Raw genomic sequence first — 25,809 nt, forward strand, 5'->3', positions numbered from 1 at the left:
TCCTCCTCCTCCTCTCCCCGCTTCTCCCTCACATTGCTGACAAGCAGAGTTTTACCCTAACATGGAAATTTAAGCCTGGCAGGCATGGAAGTTTCACAAGTTTCAATTGTGCATAATAGGCAACTGTTACAGAGTTGTCAGAAGGAAAAATGGTAAACCCCTGCATATTTTAACAGCACATGGTGTTTATATTAAACAGAAGTATTCTGGTACTTTATGTTTCCTTACATAACATGCCTGTATTTAAAGGACAACAGTTAACATACCCACACACACACAGCAAATAGCAGACCACAATGCTGTAAGGTGCTATTAATTTATATTTAATTAGTTTAACTAATATCTAGGGGTATTTACAAATACAAATATAATTTGTCTCTGTTTTGATTGTTTTTTTCCAGCTGCATTCTTTATAAGTATAGAACTTATAACTACATGCGTCAGGTTCCCACCCCCCCACCCCCGGCCTGGAAGTAAATAAAGTCAATTGTGCCTTATCCAAAAGTTTGAAAGTGTCTTTTGGGTAGAGCTTTCAATTGAAAGAAGTTCTACCAAAACCAATTTGAGGCATTTTTATTACATCAGAGAGGTATAGCTAAGATTAAGCCACAGCACAATTGAAACCCTTTCTTCCAGAAATGTATGTGCAGCGTTGTTTTCTTGTACACTTGTATACATTAAACTGAAATAAACATTTGCATTCTTCCACCAGTTCAGAAACCCGTGAGGGTCAGTTCCTCACAATGAGGTTTGTTTCAAATGGGTAGTGGTGGTGGTGGCTGGCCAGGTTGCTTCAAAGGAAAAAGAGAGTTTGGAAAGAAGTGAGGAAATCAACGCTCATGAGTGGCAGGAAGAATGTGGCGTAACTGTGAAACCACTGCCCAGGGGCATGTGGAGTCACAACTTCTCCAGGTGACAGGTGCTGAAAGCATGAACAGGCAAAGGGCAAATCCTTCCTCTGACTGGCTGCTGAAACAACTTGGGTGTAGGAGAAAAGGCAAGAAGCATGCTTCCTTTTCCTTTTTCCGGGCCCTCCCTCTTTTGCATGTCAATAGGAAGTGAGAATGCATGCCGCACACTTCCTCCGTTTGCTTGTTCCACTTCTTTCTCTTGTAATCCAGGGGCACCCCGGTTCAAACGATGCTACACTCAGGAAACAACCATGTCAATTGAAAAGCCGATTTCAACTGATTCTAGAAAGCTGACAGGGAGGGAGGGGAATAATTTTAACAAAATAATTTTGGGAAGATGCTGAGTCAGCGCAGGGGGGTGGGTAGTCCGGCCCTGCCTACTGGAACTTCACTTCCAACTCTGGCTGTCGGCCATTTTTATTGTTAAGCCATCGAAATGCCTAACTGGTGTTCACTTTCTTAAAATGTAATCACGCTTCCTTCTTTCTTTCTCCCACACCCTCCCCCTCACCCCATGTTTCCTTTGAGCCCCAAATACAGAGGGAGTAGGGAACGAGACAGTGAGGTTTAGGACTATTTAATGTCAAGTTAAATTATTTTCTAATCCAGGGAAATATTAACTAAGATGTTCAATGCAGCATTTAAAAGCAGCTTTCAACAAAACGACTTGATCTGTTTTTAAGGCAGTATAGGCTTGGGCAAATCTAGCCTCGGGTCAGCTTGTGACAGTGAGGAAGCAGGCCAGAATGAAGCAGCATTTCAGCCCTACCTGCTTGGCATTCATATCTCAACAGTGCTGGCCCATCAGATAATTGCAATTTATGTAACCATTCTTTTATTTTCCCCCTGAAAAGTGGGAGCTCCTTATAGTGGGGTTACTAGACTACAGGTCTGGGCCTACTATTATACAGGTAGTCTTCAACTTATGACCACAATTGAGTCCAAAATTTCTGTTGCCAAGATATTTGTAAAGGCAATTTTTACCTTTCCTGCCACATTTGTTAAATGAATCATTGCAGTTGTTAAATTAGTAACAGTTATTAAGCAAATCTGACTTCCCCATTGACTTCTCTGATCAAAGGGTTGCAAAAGGTGATCACATGATCCCAGGATATTGCAACCATCGTAAATATGAACCAGTTGCCAAGCATCTGAATCAGAGGTGGTATTCAGCAGGTTCTGACCAGTTCTGGAGAACCGGTAGCGGAAATTTTGAGTTGTTTGGAGAACCAGGAAATACCACCCGACTGGAGATTTTACAGTATCCTTCCCCTGCCACACCCAAGCCATGCCCACAGAACTCGAAGTAAAAAAAATTGAATCCCACCACTGATCTGAATTTAGATCATGTGGCCATGGGGATGCTGCAACAGTCCTGTGAAAAATGATCATAAGCCACATTTTTCAGTCCCACTGTAACTTCGGTCACTTAAAAAAACTGTTGTTAAGTGGAGGACTACCTGCAATGTGTTAAGTTGTAGAAGATCCAGCAAAGGTTTCTGGAATCCAGATCTTCTCTGACGGAGAGACCATGGGATGATGTGATTGTCATAAATGTTCGCCTGTTGTCAATTGCTCGTCACGAGAATGTGATGACACAGTGACAGCTGCCACTTCAAGGATTGATCATAAACCACCTTTTTCAGCACCATTATGACTTTGAATGATCGGTAAGCGAGGACTCTCTGTAGTCTCTATGCTTCAATTATGACTTTGAATGATCAGTAAGCGAGGACTCTGTAGTCTCTATGCGTCAAAGCTGCACTGCTGCAGATCACCGATATGGCTTATACATAACTGAATTCTATCAGTGCCGCACAACACCCCCCCTCCATTAAAGCATTAAATTATTAAAGAGATATACCTCCCTTGGGGGGCACAGATAGAGCCCAGGTGGGATGTGAATATTTTAGTTACATTGCTACAATAAATCCACCTTTGCCACATATTCACTGTATTGTTTTCTTTATTCATTTGTGCTCATTTTGGTTTTTGGATTTTTATGGAAGGTATACATAAGAGGTCCCCAACTCCAGGGCCACAGACACTGTTGGGAACCTGGCCACCCAAGCAAGCAAAGCTTCATCTGCTCATGTGTGGGATCTAGGTAGCTCATAAAACCAGGCTCCCCATGGGGGGGGGGGGAACCAGGTCCCTGGTTCCCAAAAAGATTGGGGGCCACTGGTGTATACATTGAGATTATACCAAAGGGAGGTGAGTTTAGGACACTGATCATTAAAGGAACTTAGCTGTGCATCATGGGAAGCCATGGCATCTAGTAGAAGCCAAAGACAACATTCTTGCGGAGAAAAAAAAATAGTAATTCAATTGGCCATTTGATTCCAACATACCTGAAGGACCCATTAAAACTAATCAGGTATTTACAGGATAATCCTACTTGTGTCAACTTGAAAGGAAGTTCCAATAACTTAGTCCATGAGATTTCTGTATAAGAGTGAATCCTTTAATAAATACTGGGGATATATGAACATACGGCCGCCTAGTAGATTTAAGGAAGATTTCCCTCAATTTTTGAACACTGACCAACACTGATTGGAGTCTCCCATCTTAAGCATCACAGGTTGCCCATCACTGATAAAAATATGCAGAACGTAAGGTCCCAGGTAGATTTCTTGGATCACCCAGCTTTAAGAAGACAAGCTTACGATGAATATTGAACAAGTAACTAAGTACACATTGTACACGCCCAAAGATCATTCAAATAGGTTCCATCCAAAAGGATTTCTTTTCATTTTCTGGATTAGTATTAGAGAGAAAGAGATGAACAGCAAAGCCCTCCCGAGTTTCTCTGGATAACAAGACAATTGGTTAACTTGTCAACTCAGACCCACATCCCACTGAGCTCAGTCCAACTTTGCTGTCAGGAAGCTGGATATTCATTTTCCAGGACTGCAGCTGATTCTGCGGCATCTAAAAGAGAAAAAGATATTTTTTACAGATTAACAGAGGTGGAAGGGACCTTGTAGGTCATCTAGTCCAATCCCCCACACACACCCTACCTACACCATTTCTGACAGATGGCAGTCCAGTCTCTTCTTGGAAGCTCCCACAACTTCTGAAGGCAAGCTGTTTCCATTGGTCGGTTACTCTCACTGTCAGAAAATTTATCCTTTATTTCCAGGTTGAATCTCTCCTTATATATGCCATTAGGGAAGAGCTACAAACCAGTTAATCAAATGTACACCTCCATTTCCTAGACTCACACTTTGCTGCACTCTGGAGGAAGGTTAGCTGCTTTGACATTAGGGGATCACCTCCCTCTCAACTCAGCACATAACCTTCCATCCTTCCTTCCTCCCTCACTCCCTTCTTCCTCCCTTACTCCCTTCTTCCTCCCTTACTCCTTTCTTCCTCACTCCTTCCTTCCTCGTCCCTCAATCCCTTCCTCCCTCACTCCTCCCTCACTCCTTCCTCCCTTCTTCCTTCCTCACTCCTTCCTTCCTCCTCCCTCAATCCCTCCTTCCTCCCTCACTCCTTCCTTCCTCTCTCACTCCTTCCTCCCTTCTTCCTTCCTTCCTCACTCCTTCCTTCCTTCCTTCCTCACTCCTTCCTCCCCTCTTCACTCCTTCTTCACTCCTTCCTCACTCCTCCCTTCCTTATCACACATGCTCCTGCCCCAGCCTACTCTACCAAACCGTCCCAACCTGCCCCGGTTGGGAATTTGGGAGAGCCGTCCTTGCAACCCTTTCAGAGAGCATCGGGAAAAGAAGCCGGGCAGTTCGAAGACGCGACCCTTTGTCTTTGGGGCTGCAATCCACCCGCGGAGGCAAGGAGGGCAAACTTCCTCCCAGCGCCACGCGTTTAAGAGATTACGCCGGATTCTTTTATTTCACCACCACTACCACCACCACCACCCAAAAAAAAAAAAACAACAACCTCCCCGGTCTCTCGTATCCTGACGATCAAAAGTTGGGGTGGGGGGTGGGGAGAAGGCAGGCGACGAATTAGCGGCGCTGGGGAGGGAGAGAGGGAGGGAAGGGAGGCAGACCCCGGCGATTGCTTTCTCCGGGGAAGCCTCGCCCCCCTCCATTCCGTGCCGAGTAAGCCCTTTATCACGGGGTGGCACCGGCTGCGCCTGCAGCCAAACTTCGCCTGGAGGGCTGGGGAACGGCAAGCGGGCCGCGCTCAGCAGCCTCCCTCCTTTAATAGCACCCGGGCTGCTGCAGCTGCGCCGTGACCCCTTTTGTGCCGGCGCCGCTAAGCGCTTGGGAGGGGATAATGGCCTTCTCTTTGGGGTGTGAAATTGCCATGTTTATTAATTGAGCGAGACATTATTAACTCTCGCCCGCCCGCCCCTCCCTTCCCCTCCTTTCTTCGCCGTAAAACTTTTCAAAGAAACCTCCGCGCCCGGCACACGCCTCCCTCCCGGCTCATAAAATCGGCCTTCGCCTTTTTTTTTTTTTCCCTCCCCTTTCTCTTTTTCCTTCCAAAAGGGCAGCGAGCAGCTGGGAAAGAGGACGAGGCTCCGGCACTTTTCCGAGGGACGTCCCGGATGGAATTTGCTCTGGCGGCCCTGGGTAACAAACAAGGTGGGCCTGCCAAACTCTGGGCCGTTTCTTGGAGATACATAGCTTTAAGTTCCCGAGTTTCCGGGCTACGTGGTGGGGGGGCAAGAAAAATCATTTTAATCGATGCCGATTAGTGTACTAAATTTAAAGGGACAATAAAGTTATTCGAAGTCTTCTTAAACTTTAGATCCACTCCGTTGATTGTGCCTTGGCAAAATTGGTTTATCAACACAAGAATCGGAATACCGTAGAAACGCAAGATTCCCGCCTTTTTTTTTAAAGGCATATTAATGTTTGAATTGACCAGTCCTGTTCTCCAGGGACTCTTGGCTCACTACAACTGGGGGGAAAAAGACAATTTGCAGAAATCCGTTATTGGCTGGGTTGCAAAGTTGGGTTTGCCTTGTCCCTACCACCTACTACATCCTGTTCCTAGAAGCTGCGTTCACACTGCACTGTAATCTCTGCTTAATTGAATCGTGATTTAGTCAAGTCATTCAGTCATCACAAGTTACCACAACTGAGCCACACCATAGTCTCAGGAGCCGCATACATTAAACACACTAGACTAAAAAGTAGTTAACTCATGTGGAGTTTGTGGTATCATTTTAAACCTACCTTAAAAAGTAGATCTATCATGAATAGAATGGTCCCCTCACCTTATGCTGAAGATGCTTTATCCATGCCTCTAAGGCAGAGGATCTGAAGGACAGACAACTTTTTTTCTAAGAAAATAAAATCCAAGTGTATGACAATGATGACTGGAAAGTTAAAAAAAATAAAAGTCACCTTCTCCAACCAAGTCGTCGTCACCCCACCCCTCCCAATGTATATTTGCCATTTTCTGCTTCTGGTCAACTCAATTTGCAGCCCTATGAATCCCTCATTCATTGTTTTAAAGATGAACTCCATATAAATGGTAGGTTGCTCTACTGAGGCAAGGAAGAACAAAACAAGACAACTTCCTTTGATGATGATGATGATTCCAGATCTTCCTGCCTCCTACAATTGTGGCTGTAACTCTGCAATCAGGTATCCACAGTTCAACCCACATAAAGAACTAATTGCCCCATCCTGGCCATCACTTTGGCATTCAATAACATCTTGAAGATACCTCTATTTACAGTACTGAGCATGTTTCCAGTGAAATCACTGAGCTATGTTTGCAACCATACTATAGCCATTTTAGCATATCCTATTGTACATCTCCAGTGCATGTGATTAAATTAGAGTTCAGTGTATTGTCCGAATGCATGCAACCTGATTGACGGCGGAAAGTGTAAGCATATGATGTAAAGTAAGCCTAATGCAGCTTTATGTATTCAGTGGGAATGGTTGGCCCTAACTTTGTGTCTAAACAACAAGCAAGGCAACAACAACTCATCAATTTGTTTTAAATTTTAAAAATTATGAATTATATGTGCATTTTGAAGATTTGTTTTAAAGAATAGTTAGCTACCATTAGACAGTTTGATGTAGTTGTTAAAGACATCGTGCTAGAAACCTTTGTAAATTGGGGGTAACCCACTCTTTGTCAAGAAGACAGTGGGATTAGAGGACTGGAGACTAAAACATATAAAGAACTGTTGCTGGAATTGGGTATGTCTCATGTAATGAAAAGAAGGACTAGGCGTGACATGATAGCAGTGTTCCAATATCTCAGGGGTTGCCACAAAGAAGAGGGAGTCAAGCTATTTTCCAAAGCCCCTGAAGGCAGGACAAGAAGCAATGGGTGGCAACTCATCAAGGAGAGAAACAACCTAGAACTAAGGAGGCATTTCCTGGCAGAACAATTACTCAGTGGAACAGCTTGCCTTCAAAAGTTTTGAGTGTTCTAACACTACGTTTTTAAGAAGAGATTAGACAACAAATTGTCTGAAATGTATAGGGGTTCCTGCCTGAGCAGAGGGTTTGACTAAAAGACCTCCAAGATCACCTTCCAATTCTGTTATTCTATTCACTACTGAAAATCTCACCAAGAATTGTCAAGGACTAGTCCAGGCAGCGGTCAGTGAAATAAAAGTACCTCCCCTGCAAAATACCTAAATTGCCTAACAAATTCTTTCCTAATTTTATTTAAACATTTTAAAAAATTTACCTACTGGGTTCAAAACTATAGATCCAGGCAACAGCTAGCATTTAATCAGGCCCAAACAATTGTATTCCAGACAAACTAATGCAGATTATCAGCAGATAGCCCTATTCAACAAATAACCTCACTCCCAAATATTTGCAGTTAAGTGGCCATTCCTTCAAAGAATAGCCTACTACAGGATAGTGTTTCTCAACCTCCACAGTTTTAAGACGGGTGGGCTTCAACTGGGAGAATTCCCCAGCGTGGTTGAGAAGCATTGGTCTATATAGGCTAGTATGGATTAGAGGAAATAGAACAAAGACTCAAAGACTCAAAAGTCTGAACTTTTCCAGTTATTTCCTTCTGCCCACTGACTTCGAAGGAGTTTCTTCAGAAACTTCCTCCGAAGCTAAGCCAGTCGATTTAAAAATGATTCCAACGCTCTGGACTTAATTCCAAGAATTCCAAGTTTTAAGGAAAAGCTGCCTTACTGTCTGAATGATGCCGAAATACAGCGGCCACATATGAAGAAATTCCCAGCGCCGATCCTGGGCATTACTCTCTCCTCAAGCACAGAAGATATAGGACGTGCTTTTTTTCTTTCCCCTAATAAAAAGCGAGGACGCTACCAGGAATTTTTAAACACGATTGTAGAAGAATCTGAGCGTCCGAGGTTCTTGTGGTAAAGCGGCTAACAGGGGAAGCGGTTGGGAGAGCGGTTTAAACCCCCTGCTTATTTCTTTGGAAGGAAAGCCCGCTTAGTTTCCGGAGGGTGGAGTGCAGAGGACAAGAGCCAAGTCTCTAAGGCTAAGACTTTATAAATAAAGTCTTTATGTTTTGGTGAAAAGCGTCCTCCTACTTTTATACCTGCAACGTGGATGTGGGCGGTGCTTTCTCCAAGGGAGGGCGGAATTGCTGCCAAGGAAAACGACCCTCGCCTTTCAAGGGCTGTTTCCAAGATCAAGTGGGAGCCCGTGGCGCAATCCCGTAAACACATTATTTGCCGTGTGTGTGTGTGCGCGCGCGTGTAAAATGACTACGAATAAATAAAGTTGCACATTTATATAGAAAGGACTCCCCTTCACAGGGCGCATACCTGGGAGCACAGCATCCAAGATTCTCCCCCCGCCCCCATCAAAACGCATCAGGAAGAGTTTGCCTTGACTGGAGTTCTGCTTGCAAACCACAGTCGCTCCTCTCCTGGATCAGGGCCAGGCCAGGGGATCCCTTCGGTAGAAGCGCTGGGATCCAGACTGCCAGGCCACTTGCAAAGGAAGCAGTTGGAGATCCTTCAATTTCCCTCCTTGCCTCCTCATGCCCTCCCCATGCCAACGATGGAGAATCCTTTAGAGCAGGGGTCTCCAACCTCAGCCACTTTAAGACTTGTGGAATTGAAGTCCACAAGTCTTAAAATGGCCGAGGTTGGAGACCTCTGCTTTAGAGTTTCCAGCCACATTTGGGCCCAGCATAACTTAGTTTGTTCTGCATTCAGCTGGTCCTGCAGGCTGGCTCAGGTTAGCTCTGGGCTGGCAAAGTGAGTGACATTTGTTCCTTCCCTGCCCAATGAAGGTGAAGCAGGCAAAGGGGCTGAGAATAAGGCTGATAGTCTGGTACACCTGGAGAGGTTTAGTTTGAAAAACAGATGTGTTGATTATCCTTTTGAGAAAGAAGGATCAGATTAAGCCAGGACTGAAACTTTCCTGTAGTGACCATGTTCCCCCAGAATCACATATCAGGGACCAGGTATTGGGAATGTCAGGTCCAGACCAGTAACATGTCAAGCCAAAGGCCAAAACTGGGCATGGTCATCTACTTTCTTTTTTCTCCGATATTTTATTCTTCCCCACTCACTTATTGTTGGTGAACTGGAAGGGAAGTTAAAAATATTTGACTCTCGCCAGAAATTTGACAGTTTTTGGTGCTATCTGAGCTTGGTTGTTTTCTTGCAGACGTTTCATTGCCCAAACTAGGTAACATGATCAGTGCTTGCTTTAATACTGATGATGTTACCTAGTTTGGGTAATGAAACGTCTGCAAGAAAACAACCAAACTCAGAGAGCACCAAAGACTCCTTCATTTCAACCCTGGGCTACAAATATTCTTTATTGGTCCAGCTTTTGAAATCAGGCCAATCTTCATAATGGACCCACCTCAAAAATAACCAGACTGTGTTTATATGAATAATTATGCATTAAATCTTCCCCACAGAACAAGTGTGTGATTCAGTAGAACCTTGCACTTGACATATAGCTGTGCAAAGCAGATGTGGGTGTACATGTTTATTTCCACCTGATAGAGTGAAGGTTGCCACTGAACTAGGTCTTTTTAAGTGGTTGGGAATCTCTATCTCCATTTTAAAACATAATAGTTAGAAACTGGGTTTTTAATTGATCCCTAAAACTTTGCCTGTAGCAGCAACATGACTCTCAGTAATTGCGAGGGGGAAATATTAAAAACCTGCTGGGAATAGCTTTATCTCTTAATTCCTGAAGTTCATGTTTGTGGTTAAAACTCAACTAAGGTACAGCTTGGACAGTTGGCAACTCTGCTTTTCATGTATAATCAGGACTTGACTGGAGTTCATTTGTGTTGAATGTTTTATTTTTTTCCTTTATGGGAAGTTACAAGCTTTGTATTTTTTTAAGGAAAGGGAAGAAAAGAAGCTGTAATCTCTTCCAATCCATCTCCCCCTGCCTGTCATCTTGTACCTCCCAACAAAAGGAAGTGGCATAACAGCTGTTTGGTGGGCTGGGGGGGGGAACAGCAGTGTTCAAATGCGTTTGCCACTAGAAGTCTTTTTAGCTCAAATGTTCTATAATTATGCCTCCTTTATTCAATATAGCTAGGGTTAGGCTAAATGGCTTTGGTAAACCACATGAAATACTTTTTGGACTCTGAATATATGCTAATGCCTTTAAACATGATTCCCTCATATTAAATGTACAAGCTTACTCTCACTGAAACAATCTGTCCATGGAAATACTTCAGCAGGTTCCCAGTCACTGGAAAAATTGGAGTATTTTGCAGCTCAGAAATAGCATGTTAACATTTTATTTTGTTTTTCTTGCAGTCACACACACATATACACCAAACATTGGGTAATCAGAATTATCTTGGAGATTTCATCCCTCCCCCTTCTATTCTGAATGACATTACAAAGATTTCTGTTAAGGAAAGCCAGACTAATTGCTGCCAGAAAACTCTTTTCATAGGAAAGTCTGGTTTTCATAAGGCAGCTTGTGTGGGAGTAGTGGTTACATCAAAACGTGCAGGATTTTATAAAAAGTAGCTTTTTCTTAACCACCATAGGAAATGATCTTGTTTTAGTGAAAATGGCCCATGACAAAGTAGAAAAATGTAAAATAATGCAACCAAAGTTCTTCCTGGTTATGTTCCTTTCTTTAGATGCTACATAAATTGGAGGGGGTGACAGCCTTCTTCATTACTTATGAGTAGATAACTCACAGGTGCCTCCCCAAATCCCCAAGAACATATCTCCAAACATTGGTGACAAACCACCAAAATTTGTTTGTGATTCTTTCCCCCCATCTCTAGTGGAGAAAAAAGATGTTAGGCTAAGACCTAAATTTGAATTAAGAAAAAATAACCAGAAACCTACAAACTAAAGCCTATCTCATCCTCCTTGTGGCTCTGGCATTGAAATAATAATAATGTAAATTCTTAAACTGACAATGATCATCAGGAGCAATATAGGCAATGTGTGGACTAAAGGAAATGATCTGCTGTTATATTTTGTGATAGTAGCATAAAAACCAGGGGAGAGTCTAAACTTGGCAAGTTTAAGACTTGTGGACTTCGACTCCCAGAATTCCTGAGCTACCATGACTGGAGGAGGAATTATGGGAGTTGAAGTCCACAAGTCTTAAAGTTGTCAAGTTTGAAGACCCCTTGGTCTATACTGCTTGTGACTAGCCAAGACAAATATGGTCCCTTGGCCAAATATACCACACCTTGTTCTGAGACCGAAGGCAGAATTCCAGACTTGGAGGTTTGCTCAGCTCCTATTGAGATGTCATTTCATGGCATCAATTCACACATTGACACATAGACCATAAGTGCAATCAAAATAATTTCTAGCACATCTTGAAAACTAACATTGCTGGTCATCACAACAGCATGATTTCCGTTGCATGAGCATACAGATGACTTTTCACTCATTTTGGCAATAAGGGTACCTGTCCATCAAGACACTTTAAAAAAAAAAAAAAAACCACTGCAGCAGAACTAGCCAAAACATTTGGCCACCTGAGAAGAAGGGCAAATTGGCACCTGCTCTTCCCTTCAATATATAGAAGCTGGCTGGACTAAAAATAGAACCACATCTTCCTCTTTACTTGAGCTGAATGGATCTGGGTAAACCACAAGGAACACCAAATTCTGCTCCCCAACACACAGAGGAAAAACAGCTAGGAAAAGCATTAAGCAGAACTGTATTGGGATGGCAACTGTCCTTGCCAGTATCTGCTACTTAAAATAGCTGTATCATATGCCAAACACTAGAGCACGCCCTGTTCTGGTTTGCCTACTGTCAATGTCCATTTACTGGCCAAAACAGTCCCAACTCTCCAATTAAATATAAATGTATTGTTGGTGGTAGTCTTGTTTGCTATAGGCCCCAAAACAAGATATTCTCCAGGGATGCTGAATGCAATTTAGGATCCAAAGTTCATTCATTCAGTGAATTGTCTCCCTGGGCTAAATAGCAGTCTGGTGCTAATTCTCCTAGTTCCTCCCTCCAATTACTGTAAAGTGGCTTGGGTAGGTGGATATCTTGCAAAATTGCACCAGACTGAAATCCTTAGTCAAACTATCTCAGCAGGTAAGGTTGGTCACTTAACCATGACCCCACTACCTCTTTAGGTGTGAACACTTTTCCAACTGGCCAAGAAAAATAAATGGTTGGTTGTAGACAGAATCCTCCAGGGGGGGGGGGAGGTGTTTCCTTGTAGTAGGAATTTTTATAACAGAGATTAATGTATCCCTATTAGGAATTACATTGATTTGTTATGTTGAATAGATGCATTGGAATGGATTATTTGACTTTCCTCTCAAACTAGTGTTGTTCCTCCGATGTGTGGGATTACAATACCCATCAGTCCCAACCACTGTATCTGTTACAGGTAGTCCTTGATTTATGATCACAACTGAGCCCAAAATTTCTGTTAAGCGAGACATTTGTTAAATGAAATTTTGTCCCATTTTACAACCTTTGTTGCCCCAGTTGTTAAGTGAATCACTGCAGCTGATAATTAGTAACCTGGTTGTTAAGTGAATCTGGCTCCCCCACTGATTTTGTCAGAAGGTTGCAAAGGGGGATCGTGCAACCCTCCTATATATGAACCAGTTGCCAAGCATCTGAATTTTGACCACATGACCATGGGGAAGGTCGTCATTGTGAAAAACGGTCATGTCACTTTTTTCAGTGCTGTTGTAACTTTGAATGGTCGCTAAATGAACTGTTGCAAGTTCAACTACTACCTGTATTTGTACTGGCAATCATGAGGATTTGGGGGGTTTGGGAAAGGCACCAGCCAAATTAAGGCTGATTTTTTTTCACGGAAATATATCCCAGAGCAGAACCTATGAGAATTCCCCATCCCAAGAGATTCCCAATGAACTGAAGTGCCAACAATATTATTATCAGATTATTAGCGCAGTCAAAGGCTGCCACAGCCTGCATAACGGTACATTCGGGGTCATCTCAGCTAAACCTGGCAGAGTCAAGAAGTCAGGGAGAGTGAGATCTGTACCCTAAAGGTCAGAGCAGATGTGAAGGCTCTGGCTATTCCACTAAAGTTTCCAGAAAACATCCAAAGCTGTTGTAAACAGAGATACAAAAGGGGTTATAGATATATTTTAGAATGGGGAAGAGCTTTCTAAAAACAAAAAAAATATACACAGAAGCATGCTCAATCAAATAGAAAGTTGGGATTGGTGGCATTCATTACAATGGTGGGCCCACTGTTGAGCTTTAGTACCTCACCAGTTGCATAATATCCCATTTTCATTTTTTATCAGTCTTAGTAAGTGTGTCTCTAATTTGAACTGCGATTACGCAGGGATCACTCGTACACAGGTTATGCATAGAATTGCAATGGTCTAAATAGCTTAATGGGACTCAAATTAACAATCAATGAAGTATTTGGAGGCTTTAAAATAAACCCAAATATTGTTGTATTGTTATATCTGTTCAATCAAACCATAAAATAATGAGAGACCTTTGGGGAGCAGTAGTAGAGTTGAGACTAGGCATACCACTCATTCTGCCTGTAAGTTCATAATGGCCACTTTCTGGATTCTTAAGTGTTTTTTTCTATTCTCTGCACATTTTCCATCATCTGGCTGTAACCACAATATTTTGTGACATAAAATCATGACAGGCAAGAAACCATTATTTCTTGTGCTGTTGCTGATCCTTCTTACACTGAAAGTACAACAATCGACAGGGAATATGTGGGCCAGTCTGATTTTATGATCCTTCTTGAATTCTTCACTCTTTAAATTATTAATATTCCAAAATCCTAGCAGGGTTCTTACAGCCTGCTGTGAGGATTTTGAATTCAATATCTGAAATTTCCTGCCAAAACAGTTCTGATTGCAGATGATAGAAAAGGCGAGATTCTTATTCCAATCTAATCTGACAAAATCAGCTAGGAGGAAGAATGGTCTAACTTAAGATAAGTCAATTTCCTGTGTACCAAAGTTTCAGTGCTGCCTTAACGATTCTGTAAAAGAGAAAATAGGAAGGTTTCATAAGTGTTAAATGAGCATTTAAGGATGATAATCAGAGGCATCAGCAATATGTGAATTCAGTTCTAGAAAGGAACCAAGATTATGGAGCATTACTCGTTTGATCTTTGTACAGTACTTGCTATTTTAATATCACAAGCTTTAATACTGTCCAAGAATTGTTGCCCGCATAAAAGGCAGCTTTAAATCACATCTTCTGCAACAGCACAGGCTAGAATGGGGTCCAAAAAGTAATGGCAACGTTTTAAAAACAGATTTTTACATATTAATATTCCTTTTCATATTTTCTAAGTGCACAAAGCATTTCACAGCTCAGTTATGCTTCCAATTATCACATCGTTGTTAGTAAGTTGCATTATTTCAGCCACTTCCCGCTCCATGCATATTGCAGGTGATGGTCTGAAAGGGATTAAATTCACGTAAGAGATTTCACAGTGAAGACATGGTTTAACTTAATCTTCTTTGACTTCCAAATGCCAGGGACCATGCCTTTGAAAATTACAGCAACTGTAGATGCCCTATTGGAAGAGCTAAATGGTGAAGACAAATCATCTTGTAGAAGGTCCATCTATGTGGTGGCGAAGAGTTGACCCCAAGCCAATAGCACAAAATCAGTTGTAATCAATGCCTTTGAAACAGTCAATAAGGAGGTGGTATGTTAATCACAGAGAGGCATCTTGTATATAATATCCCAGTTTTGAAGCAATAATAAGCGGATACCATTCCATTAACCTATACAGCGGCTTTCCCCAGCCTGTCATCATCAAGTCATATGATCACATCATCAATTAGAAAGGTCAATAGTCTAGGATGATGGAACTGTAATCCAATCTGAATCCAGAGACATGAAGCTGGGAAAACCAACTATGTATACTTAGAGAATTTACCCTAAGTACGATTTCCTTCCATATGTCATGAACTGCCTGGCCATTCAAATCAACCTTAGAAGCCCTATTTGGTATTGCTCCCATCCACCGAGTTAAGGCGGAAGATGTCAAAAAGCCAGCCCATCTGTCTCTAGTGCTTCATATATGTTATTCTCCCAATGGGATTCTATCTCTATTTTCTTTCTATAACCAAGTAAATATTTCTCAAAAAGTCCATGCTATACATATATTGTGCTGCATTTGTTGGAGACGGCATCTTGCTGTTATTATTGATAATTATTTCCTTTTGTACTAATCACTTAGAATTTTGATGACTTGTATTGGTTTCATGCAAGCTGCTCTGGGAATCTATCACCCAGGAAACACGGTGTAACTTTTCTAAAGTACACAGAATATACGATGATGGAAAACCATGCTATAAAAGCACAGAGAAGGTACAGTGTAAAAGTGAAGCTAGAGACTAAGACTGAGGTTGACTTGTGAATATACCTTTTTTAAAAAAAACTGGTCTTCCCCTTCTGAAGCTTGCAGGGGGATTAGTCATAAAGTAATAGATTCAAAAATTATTTCATGAAATAGGATATTAAGCTTTTCCTAATAAGGAGGAGGGAGGCGGCAGAGAAATACCAGCCTAGATTAATGTTAAAGGGAAATTAAATAAAGATATGTAGTAAAAGGATGTGAATGCCTTTAGAAGGGTGTGTTACAATTTTACAGAGGGACACATTTTGCTATGAATTTCACTCCACTTTACTTCCAGAAGTTTCAAAACCAAAACTTTGTCTTTTAATTATGGATGTTCTGATTCATTTCCTAAAACCAGCTCCTGTCTTTACTTGTCAGTTTTAAACTCCCAACTCATCCCTTTGACAGTGTTTCAGAAGTCTTGGAAGATCAAAGGAGGAAAACAAGGCTTCCTCTCAAATATTGTAACCTAACAATGCAAACCACTGAGAAACAATGACTAAACTGACATTGCTTGCCTTCCAGTAGCTGCTTAATATGTAGGCCCAAGAACTCTGACTAGAAATGGCCCTCATGCCTGGCATCTGAGGGGTTTAGTTGTTTTTAAAAAGCCATTCTTGCATGCGTGGAAACTATTGACAAATAAGGCCAGAGCCATGGTGGCACAGTGGTTAGAATGCAGTACTGCAGGCTAACTCTGCCAACTGCCAGGAGTTCAATCCTGACCAACTCAAGTTCGACTCATTTTGACTCAGCCTTCCATCCTTCCGAGGTCGGTAAAAAGAGGACCCAGATTGTTGGGGGCAATATGCTGACTCTGTAAAAACGGCTTAGAGGGGGCTATAAAGCATTGTGAAGCGTAATTTAAGTGTTATTGCTATTTCTACTTCACAAAGAGGAAAAGGAACGAATAAAGGTGTGCTATGGGCAAGTTGTGCTTTCAGATTGCAGGCCCGGGGGAGGGGAGATGCTTTCCACCATGTGATAATGTATTTTATGGAAAAATTGATCAGGTTTGAGGCATATCCCAACATTAAACAGTATTTTTAAACCTGACCTAAAGACTTTATATCCCAAATCCCTGGGGATATTATACAGATATGTTTTATGTAACTGCATAGCTCCATAAATGGAAGCAGTGTAGTGATTATAATGTTAAAGTAGGACTAAATAGAACCACATTGAAATCTCCACTGAGTAAACTTGAGCCAATAATTTACTTTTCACTCTAATCTAATCTCAAAGGCTTATGCCAATGATAAAATGGCAGATCAACTATGTTTACATATCTGGCTATTTTATGAAATAAATAAACCCAAACATTTATTCATGGAGTTTGTCTAAATTTGGCTAATATATTTAGAAAATAAGTTTAAATCTTATGGTCATGCAATGCAGTTTGTTTTACCACCTAACTTCAGAACCAGAACTGAAAGAAGTACGCTGAAATTGAGAATTACAAAAGTACATTTTTCAGTAGACAGGGTACAAAGATATCTTAAAAGGAGGGTACCAGCCCAAGAGCAAACCAATCTTGGTCTGATCCAAAATTTCATTTTCAAAGCAACAATAAACAAGTTCAGATCATTCATTCCTTATGTTTTTAACGACTATTCCAATATTACAAATGCAAGTTAAGCATTATTTGTTTCACGATGAGGAGAAGGCTTTCTGTGGTTGACATTCTTCTCTAAGAAATGACATTCTCAAATCCTGCCTTAAGTCAAGGAGAACAAGTCCACATAGATTCCCAGTTTGCTGACCACTTTTTCTACCACAAGAAGCTTGAGTTTGATGTGGTGTTCTCTGACCGGAAGTGATAAAATTCATAGGAAGATCTAAACCACTGGATTTATTTAATCTCTGTTTTCTCTCTCTCCTCTTCCACTCCCCACTGCAGTAGATCTAGATTTGAGAAATTCTGCTAAACTGACTATCGCAGCTGATATGGAGAACAAGTTGAGCCTCCTTTCAAGCTTGTATCAATGAGAAAAGATCATTTTTAGCAGACTATATTTATATACTGAGGCGGCAGAAGGGAAGTGATCCGCATATTGTTCATGTCCCCAAGTGTCATAAATTGCCCCCCTTCACCAGTGACACAGTGAAGCTGAACCTCACTGTCTGGTTTTCTCTTTCCTTTTCCTGGGCCCCTCCCTCATTTGCTGAGGCTGGGGGTTGATAAAAGCAGGCAGTGAGAGAGAGAAAGCCTTTGATTGAAATGGCGTATGCCAAGCGGATGGAAGCCAGTGAGGGACAAAAGCGCCCTGAATCCATGGCCACCCAAGCAATTATTCCTCCACGCTGAAGGTGGATTAGTGCTATGGAGGAAAACAGCATATGTTTGGCCTGGGGCAACTCTCCCCTGACTGGCTGGGGAGAATGAGAGCCAGGAAAAGAGGCTGAACCTGGAATATCAGGAGAAGGCCAGGCAGGGAGGGGAGGGGAGGAGAGAGAAAGAGAGGCCAGGATTCAACCTCCCTCTGACACTGACGGGAAGCCGGGGTAATCAGTCGGTTCTGAATCTCTCTCTCTCCGCAGGAGCTGAATCTGAATCATGGAACCAAGGAACCTTGCCATGCTTCTGCCTAGCTCTAGGGCAACCCTGCAGTAATCAAAAGCCAACCTTGCCTTTTTTAAAAGAAAACAGAACAGTGATAATGCTTAATTCTGGGAGGGGGTGGGCCTTTTGATTGCTTTTCCATGGTGGAGGAAGGGCGGCTCCATGCATGACGTTAAATTCATGTTTTTGGCATGCCCTGAGCGCTTCTGCCGGTCTTTGTATAAAGGTCTTGTCTGTATCTCCCTTGAACAGCCCGAATTTCCTTTCTAGCAAAGATGGGGGAGGGGGAGGGGTTGGCTTTTAAGCTGCCCTGGCCTGAGCAGTTTCAGAAGGAAAGGTTCACCGCCTTGATTTAGAAACCACAAGGAGGCTTCCAGAGAGCTTCTCTTTCTGCTCCTAACTTTCCCAACTTTTCATCGCAGGAAAGAACGTTAAGAGATGTGGGCGTGCTTTTTCCTGTCTTGGATATAATACTATGCACTGGACTTTAGGATAAACTTGATCAGATGTAATCAGACTGATTTCTGGGTAAGTACATCTGATCGTGACTCCAGGCAAACCAACGTAAACTATTTCTCCAAGGAGAAGTGGTAGGGTCTGAGGTAACAAAGGATGCTGTGGAATTTCTCTGTTCAGTTCAGATCAAGCATGGTCCTGTGTGGTGGGACCCTTTCCTTCCTCACTGTTTCATCACATCTACTAAGATGCCACTGAAGTTAAGGAGTAAGTTAATAATAACAATAATTCACACCACAAGGGATAACATGATAAAGGGTGAAAATGTAAGGCAAGGATGTAAAAAAGGATCATAAAGAAGAGGAATTGCTTGAATCCCCTTTTCCTTCTTTTGAAGCCTATATAGGTGCATCATCATTACCATTTAGTACTGAAACCAAAAACTTAACAATGGAGCTTAATCTGCTACCAAAATTGCTGGTTATTTTCTTAAGCAGAATGGAAAACATTAACCCACCAGTCTTTTCCTAAGGCCTGCACCTAGGGTGTGTTGGGACTACAACTGGGAATTCTGGAGATTGCCCCCAAAGTATCTCTAGAGGCCATCTAGCTATGAGCCACATACCCAGGAGTATTGACGTAGTAAGAGAAATTTATTGGGTGAATTAGCAAGGAAGGAATGATAGGAACAGGAGTAATTAATTAATATGGAGCCGGACTTAGTTGTACTCACATAGTTCACATTGTTTCGTAGTAGTTTAGCCTGTTGTGTGAACACAATGGATTTGGGTTAAACCAACTATAGTTAAATTTGTGAATCATATTTTAGAATAAACTCATTCAAATGAGACTGACCCGTTGTATCTAATTAAAATCCCATTGGTGTCAATTAGTTTAAATAAGGCCAAACCTTGAATTATACCAATTGGGGAGGGCAAGTACTTGGAGAAGATCTTAGTAAAATGAACTGAGCAATGGCCAAAATAAGTCATGTAAATAAGGTTTTAAGGTTTACATTTAGAGAGACGTATTTCTAATAAAAGTACTCTGGGGATAAACAGACTTCATAATTTGCACATCTATCATTCTTACACCACCATCACCACTGGACATTTAGAACTCAGAGTTCCACCACACGAAACCTATGGCCAAAGAATATGTGTATTCAGTGAAATGGCACTGAATTAGTAGACCTAGTTACTTTAACTTTAAGCAGTGAGGTGGCCACCATCATTTTAAAAAAGTGCCACAACTTTATTACTAAAAAGAATCTAAGACTTTTGCAGATGTATTTCAAACCATGGCTGAACCAAACTCTATAATCTACAGGAAACTTATTCATTGAAATTAGCTCCAAATAACATTTGCAAAGTGAAGTCATTGTAATAGTGCTGTAATCACAAAACGGTAGAGAAAATCTAAAGGGAAGTTGCTAAACAGAGTGGTAAAACAAAACAATTCACCTCCTGCCCTTCTCTCCCAATTGCATAACCAGCTAGAAACCTTTGATATATGTAATATAGGAAAGAGGGAGAAAATATCAGAATTGGAGTTTCCAAAACAAAAGAACGTGTTCCTTCTTTTATAAAGGGACTTGGTTTAAAAACCTAAGGTACATGCACCTATACAAACATTACTTAATCAAAACATTGTTCAGCTTCTAGAATGGAATACAAAGAAAGCATGATGAATATAAGACTTCTAGCTCAGGAAGGACCAAGAGCAAAAGGCATGATGCAACCGCAGTTAGGATATAATAAACTGTAGAATTCATCAAGACTTGCTTCTGAATAAACCCACATAGAATTAAGAGGTTTATGTAAATCTAGAACTATTTTACACTCCTAGTAATCCAAAAATTGAACCAGTTCTGCCTTTAATATAATTAAAAACCATATGTTGGTAATACAGACATACTAATATATGATCCTGACACAGAACAAAAAGTATTAATTGATAGGAAGAATTAGATTTAGTTTCTCCAAAACACTGGCAATCTAAGCAAAGAACAACCTCAAAACAGTTTTCCTATACATATTTATTATAAACACTACATTCACCCCAAGTAGCTTCAATCATATATATTTTTTGCCCTCCTTTGGAACACATGCTGTTCCAAGACTGCCACTTAACCAAAAGCAAATTGCCAATAATGTCACCATGGGGAAAAACTTGTGCATTTTGAATGCACTTGTCATTTTGCCTGAAAGTCTTTTCTCTGCAGAAGATGTTGGGTCTCTGACAATGAGCCACTGCTTGCAGTTGCTGGAACCCCATGAACTTTTGTCTCTCGTGGAGTTAACTGAATCAAGGGGGGCAACTGGAGCCCCCAAATCTTTTAATGCCAAGCCAATGGTTCTGCTAGGATCGCGCACTCTGAGTAGCTGGCCATTCTCAGTGCTTAGGCTGGGGGCTTTCCCCATCACCTGCAATGGCATCTTTTGTGTTGAAACTGCCCACAAAGCAAAGCAGCAGCCGCCTCTGGCCGCCTCTCATCCTGAAATAGATTCTGGTTAGGGTAAGATATTCTGAAATAGAGAGCCCAACAAGTTATCTCGAGAGCATAGAAATCAGGAATCCCTTTTTACTATCAAAATCCCTGAAGCAATCTGGCTTGCTACAATCAATGCAACAGAAATTATTTTATTCCATCAACCCAAACAATGCATACATCCTTGCTTGGGTAGCTGTTGTCACATACACCCTTGCTGGGTTAGCTGAGCATTTCCAGTTTCAGCAAATTGGAAGATGTTCAGGAATGCAAATGTCTTAACCTATAACAGTTGGTCGCGGTGGCTGTGGGAGCCAATAGCATCCCATCCACCCACCCACCCAAATTGATGGCCCCAAGTTTTGGGGAAGGCAATAGCATCGGCTCTACAACAGAGCTGATGGAGGCTGAAATGCAAACAATATGAACATCACCAGTTGTAAGGAATCTCCAACCCAGCTCCACAAAATGCTGGCATTTAATCTGGCATTCTGAGCATGTTTATTTTCAATTAGGTGCCATTGAGTGAATTTAGCAGGTGTGCTATGGGTTACAGCAGCAGGATTACTCAAATTGGGTTACAGTGTGGTTCAGGTGGGAAACAGACTATGGTTTTTTATTTAATACATAACTATAGCCATAACTAGTGGTGTGGGGGGATGTATTGGGGAAAAATGATACATTGAGTACATTTTTTAAAAAAAGCAATTGAACATTTATTTTCAGCCAGGTTTCCTGGCTCAGAAAAAGAAATCATGCTATCTGCATAAATCACTACTAGGTGAGTCAAACCCTTTATACACCCTCAAGAAAACTTTTTCTCCATATGCTCTCCCTAGTTACAGATTCCTATTATCTACAATCCGGCACCCCCCAAACACCAACAGCGTTTTAGAGTCACGATATTACCATAGCCCCAACCTGCTCAACCCCCGTTTTCTTGCAGTAGAAGTGTTATAATAACTTGCTAGAAAATTATGCCGGTTGTGCTCCAACTATTCTAGAGAGCACCAGCTTAGCAAGGGCTATTTGTCACCTGGGAATACATACAATCAACTCAGTGGAACTTCCCCTGTAAGCTGTTCCTTATTCTTTTTTTTTCTCCTAATAGGATGGTTGTTTTAACCGGGAAACGCAGGAATGAGCAACAAGTTTCTTGACCTTTGTTTGCTTCCTCAAAGTAACCAGGGATAACACGTGGGTTGGAGGAGCGAATTCGTGGGTGGGGAGCTTCACAGGCCCTCCCGCTGCGTTTCCCAAAGCTGCTTCGGGGCCAGAAGAAAACCCGGAGTCGCAGCGTGGGAGAGAAAGGAAAGCATCTCTCCGGACCTTTTGGTCCCTCGCTGTTGCAGAAGAGAGGGCGGCCAAGAAAAATCTGCTGTTATCTCCCACGCATTTCCCCCTCCAGCCTGGATCGAAACGCTCCTCCCCGGCGCTATGGCCCTGACCCTCCCGGCCAAGCCTTGCCTGCTTTTCAATAACGGGGCGGGAAAGGGGCTGAAATGGAGTTGGGAAGAGGAGCAGATGTTGATTCCCAGCAGTTGTCTAACCCGATTATCCTCTGGGCACGTTCGGTGTGCCGTCAGGTCTGAAAGAAGCAAAGAGGGCGCTAATCGGTTCTTTTCTGTCCCCCCCAAAACAGGCAAAACTACGGCCGGTGCCTGGAAACCCTCCCCAGCAAAGTAGCAACACGCAATTGCAAACTTAAAGTCTCCTTAACTCGCTTCCTTCCCTGACATGGGCCGGCCGAGCTCAATGAAAGGATAGGAATGGCAGTCCAGCGCTTCGAGTTATAGGGAAGTTTGATGACGCCGCTTTTGATTTTAGAGGAAAGAGGTGGGTGTTGGAGGCATTTTATGGGAAATAGGGAGGACTTCTTACTGTAGAAAGGACAGCCTGAAAACAATACCCTTCAAACCGTTATGATTCAGAACTCGACTATTCCTTCATCAATATTCTATTTATAAGTGTCTATACAGTTGAGATAGGAGATGAACCCGAACTTCTTGGAATCGATTTCCAATTCACCAAGTGGCTTTCAATTAAGTTATTCCAAAAACTTTGTCACTTTAAAGTGAACTTTATTGACCTACTGTGCAGATTTGCTTCATGAATCACTGCCATAAGATAGTGAAACTTTTTGGACCCCTCCCCAAAATTAGAACCACTACCAATTATTATAAAGTATACTAGCAGTATTAGTAATATTGGTATTAGTAACACTAAGCATCATATAAGAACCCCAAGGGTGAAATGGCATGGAGATCTGTGCAACTCACATTCCAGTAAAGTCATGACAACCTTCTCATTATATCCTGGTTTGGGCTGTAATATGGCCCCACTCTAGCACTCTTTCAGAAGGCACTGAAGACCTGGTTTTGCTAGCGGGCCTGGGGAACCTAGAGCGGGATGCAGCCCATCAAATAGCTAGTGTAATCTGCTGTCTTTGGGGTGAGGGGGGGGAGTGGGAGGTGGTTTTTATTTTATTTTTTCCAGATTTTGTTCTATTGTACTTTATTTATTTATCTGATTCTTTTTGTTAGTTTTTATTGTTTAGTTTTTGTTTCAAATATGGTTTTACGTTGTGTAAGCCGCCTCGAGTCCTGATGGGCGAATAGGCAGCAATATTAGATAGATAGATTAGGTAGGTAGGTAGGTAGGTAGGTAGATAGATAGATAGATAGATAGATAGATAGATAGATAGATAGATAGATGATAGATAGATAGATAGATAGATAGATAGATAGATAGATAGATAGATAGATAGATAGATAGATAATTGATCAGATAATATAGAAAGCAATTGAGTCTTTCTTGTTGAATGATGAACACCAAGGAGTTCAATGGCAAAATGGAAATTGTAAACAGCAATTGTAAAGCTTTGCATGCTTAACTTCCTTAAACTACGGACTTCCCATTTTATTTCTGCTGCAAACTTTTTTTAAAAAAAAGCATATTCATTTGCTTATTTAGACTGTCTTGCACCACAATAATCAATATGCTTTGTTTTTTTGTCTATGACTTAAAACTCCACAGGCTCAACTAGAAGTAAATGTCCATGTACACCAGCACTTAACTTCTGATAAATCTATATAGGATTGTATTTTTTACATGCTAGTTATATACCTTCAATTTACTGCCAGGGAATAAAGCTCTAACATCAGTGGGGGTTTACTTTGGAGCAGGAACCTATAAAAGGAACAGTCCTCAAGCTTTAGGTCATTACCCCACTAGCAATTTACAGTATCGTCTAAACTCTAAAGTCATTCAACCATCATCGTGCCAAAAAACAGCAACAAGGGCAGGTTTTCTATCACTTCAGAGATGACTGGATGATGCTCTGTGCACTCCAGATGTATTGAATTACATTTCCCAAAATTCCTGCCACTGTGGCTATGCAGGCAGAGCATTTTGGGAGATGTAATTTAAAACATCTTGTGGTACCAGGTTAGGAAAGGCTACATTCAAGACAATACTTGAGAGGAGAGTATATTAAACTGATGGTGCTTTGTTTTCTTGGGGTTTATTTGTAAAGAAAATAACATCCTAAACCTGGTTTTGTCAGGAGTTTAATCAACAGCCTTGTCAACAAATCAGATATGACTAAACTAAATATTTCATTCTAGAAGTATTTCAGAATTCCAGTCAGACTTATCCTAAATAGAAACCTGAGGAGTAACTTTCACTAGTTTTAGAGAATTTAAATTCACCTTAAGTGATCTAAGACCACAGTTGTTTTAAACAAAATTCAGCAAAATTACAATTTGCTGAAGTATGCATTGTAAGGAAAACAAGCTACCCATTATAGAATTTAGAGAGAACCCAAGCAAACAAGCATGCCTTGATTGGATTATGCAGTTAAATTTAACACGGACAATCAAAGAAAACTCCTTTATATTTAAAGGTTTGGATAAATGAATATTCCTAGCAAATAAAATGTATTCAATTAACTGAAAACCTCATGCACTTCTGAACTGAAGTGGAATCGACTGTAATTGATTTATTTGAAACCAGAGGTTAAGGACTGAATTAGCTAAGTACAACTGGGTATTTCAAGCCACTGACTTATCAAATGTCAAATCTCTTCTATTTTAAATATTATTTCAGCTGCAGGGCATTGCTGTCCTGATGGCTGTTCCACCAGTTAAATCTCAAATTATATTAATATTCGATTTTGGAGGTTGGGAGAAAGGAGGGGTAGATTATGATTTATTACAGAGGAGGGTGGTAACCATTCAGCTTGAAGACACATTGTAGTACATTTTTTAAAAATGCATAAATTAACATAGCATGAAGGGACTACACTATAGCTCATTAACATTTAACCATTCATACTAATTTCTATTACTCTGTGTGTGTGTTAAGGTTAGCAGCTAAAAGCATTGCCTAGAATTTGAAAGGCTGCAACAGTGATTGATTACAACACTTAAAATACATCCCCCCTTCTTGAAAAATACTGTGAAAGTAATTATCATGATTTGGTAACTGCACTTTTGTCACAGCAGATGAGCCCCAAACTGTAATGAACCCATTATTATCTCCTGCAATAAGCTCTTTTTTAAAAAGGTCAAAATGAAATAGTGAGATATATTCTCAATGTTTACTGCAGGTTTCTAAAGCAGAATAAACAAATAATTTCAATAATCATCGGACTTATTGTCT

General features: G+C 41.3%; 1 protein-coding gene across 2 annotated transcripts in view; it reads right to left on the reverse strand.

The window, feature by feature from the left end:
* Nucleotides 1-2,162: 2,162 nt before the first annotated feature.
* The window catches only part of TFAP2A (transcription factor AP-2 alpha), a 53,279-nt gene continuing 29,632 nt past the window's right edge, over nucleotides 2,163-25,809 (reverse strand). For both annotated transcript variants that reach the window (XM_087961287.1, XM_087961286.1), the window contains one exon: nucleotides 2,163-3,842. In XM_087961287.1, coding sequence (XP_087817413.1) covers nucleotides 3,809-3,842 — 34 coding nt within the window. In that variant the 3' untranslated portion in view covers nucleotides 2,163-3,808. The remainder of the gene's footprint in view (nucleotides 3,843-25,809) is intronic.

The sequence above is a fragment of the Notechis scutatus genome, chromosome 3, assembly GCF_049901735.1.
Source record: "Notechis scutatus isolate UNSWTSFEM ecotype Mainland chromosome 3, rNotScu1.2, whole genome shotgun sequence".
NCBI classification, from domain to species: Eukaryota; Metazoa; Chordata; class Lepidosauria; order Squamata; family Elapidae; genus Notechis; species Notechis scutatus.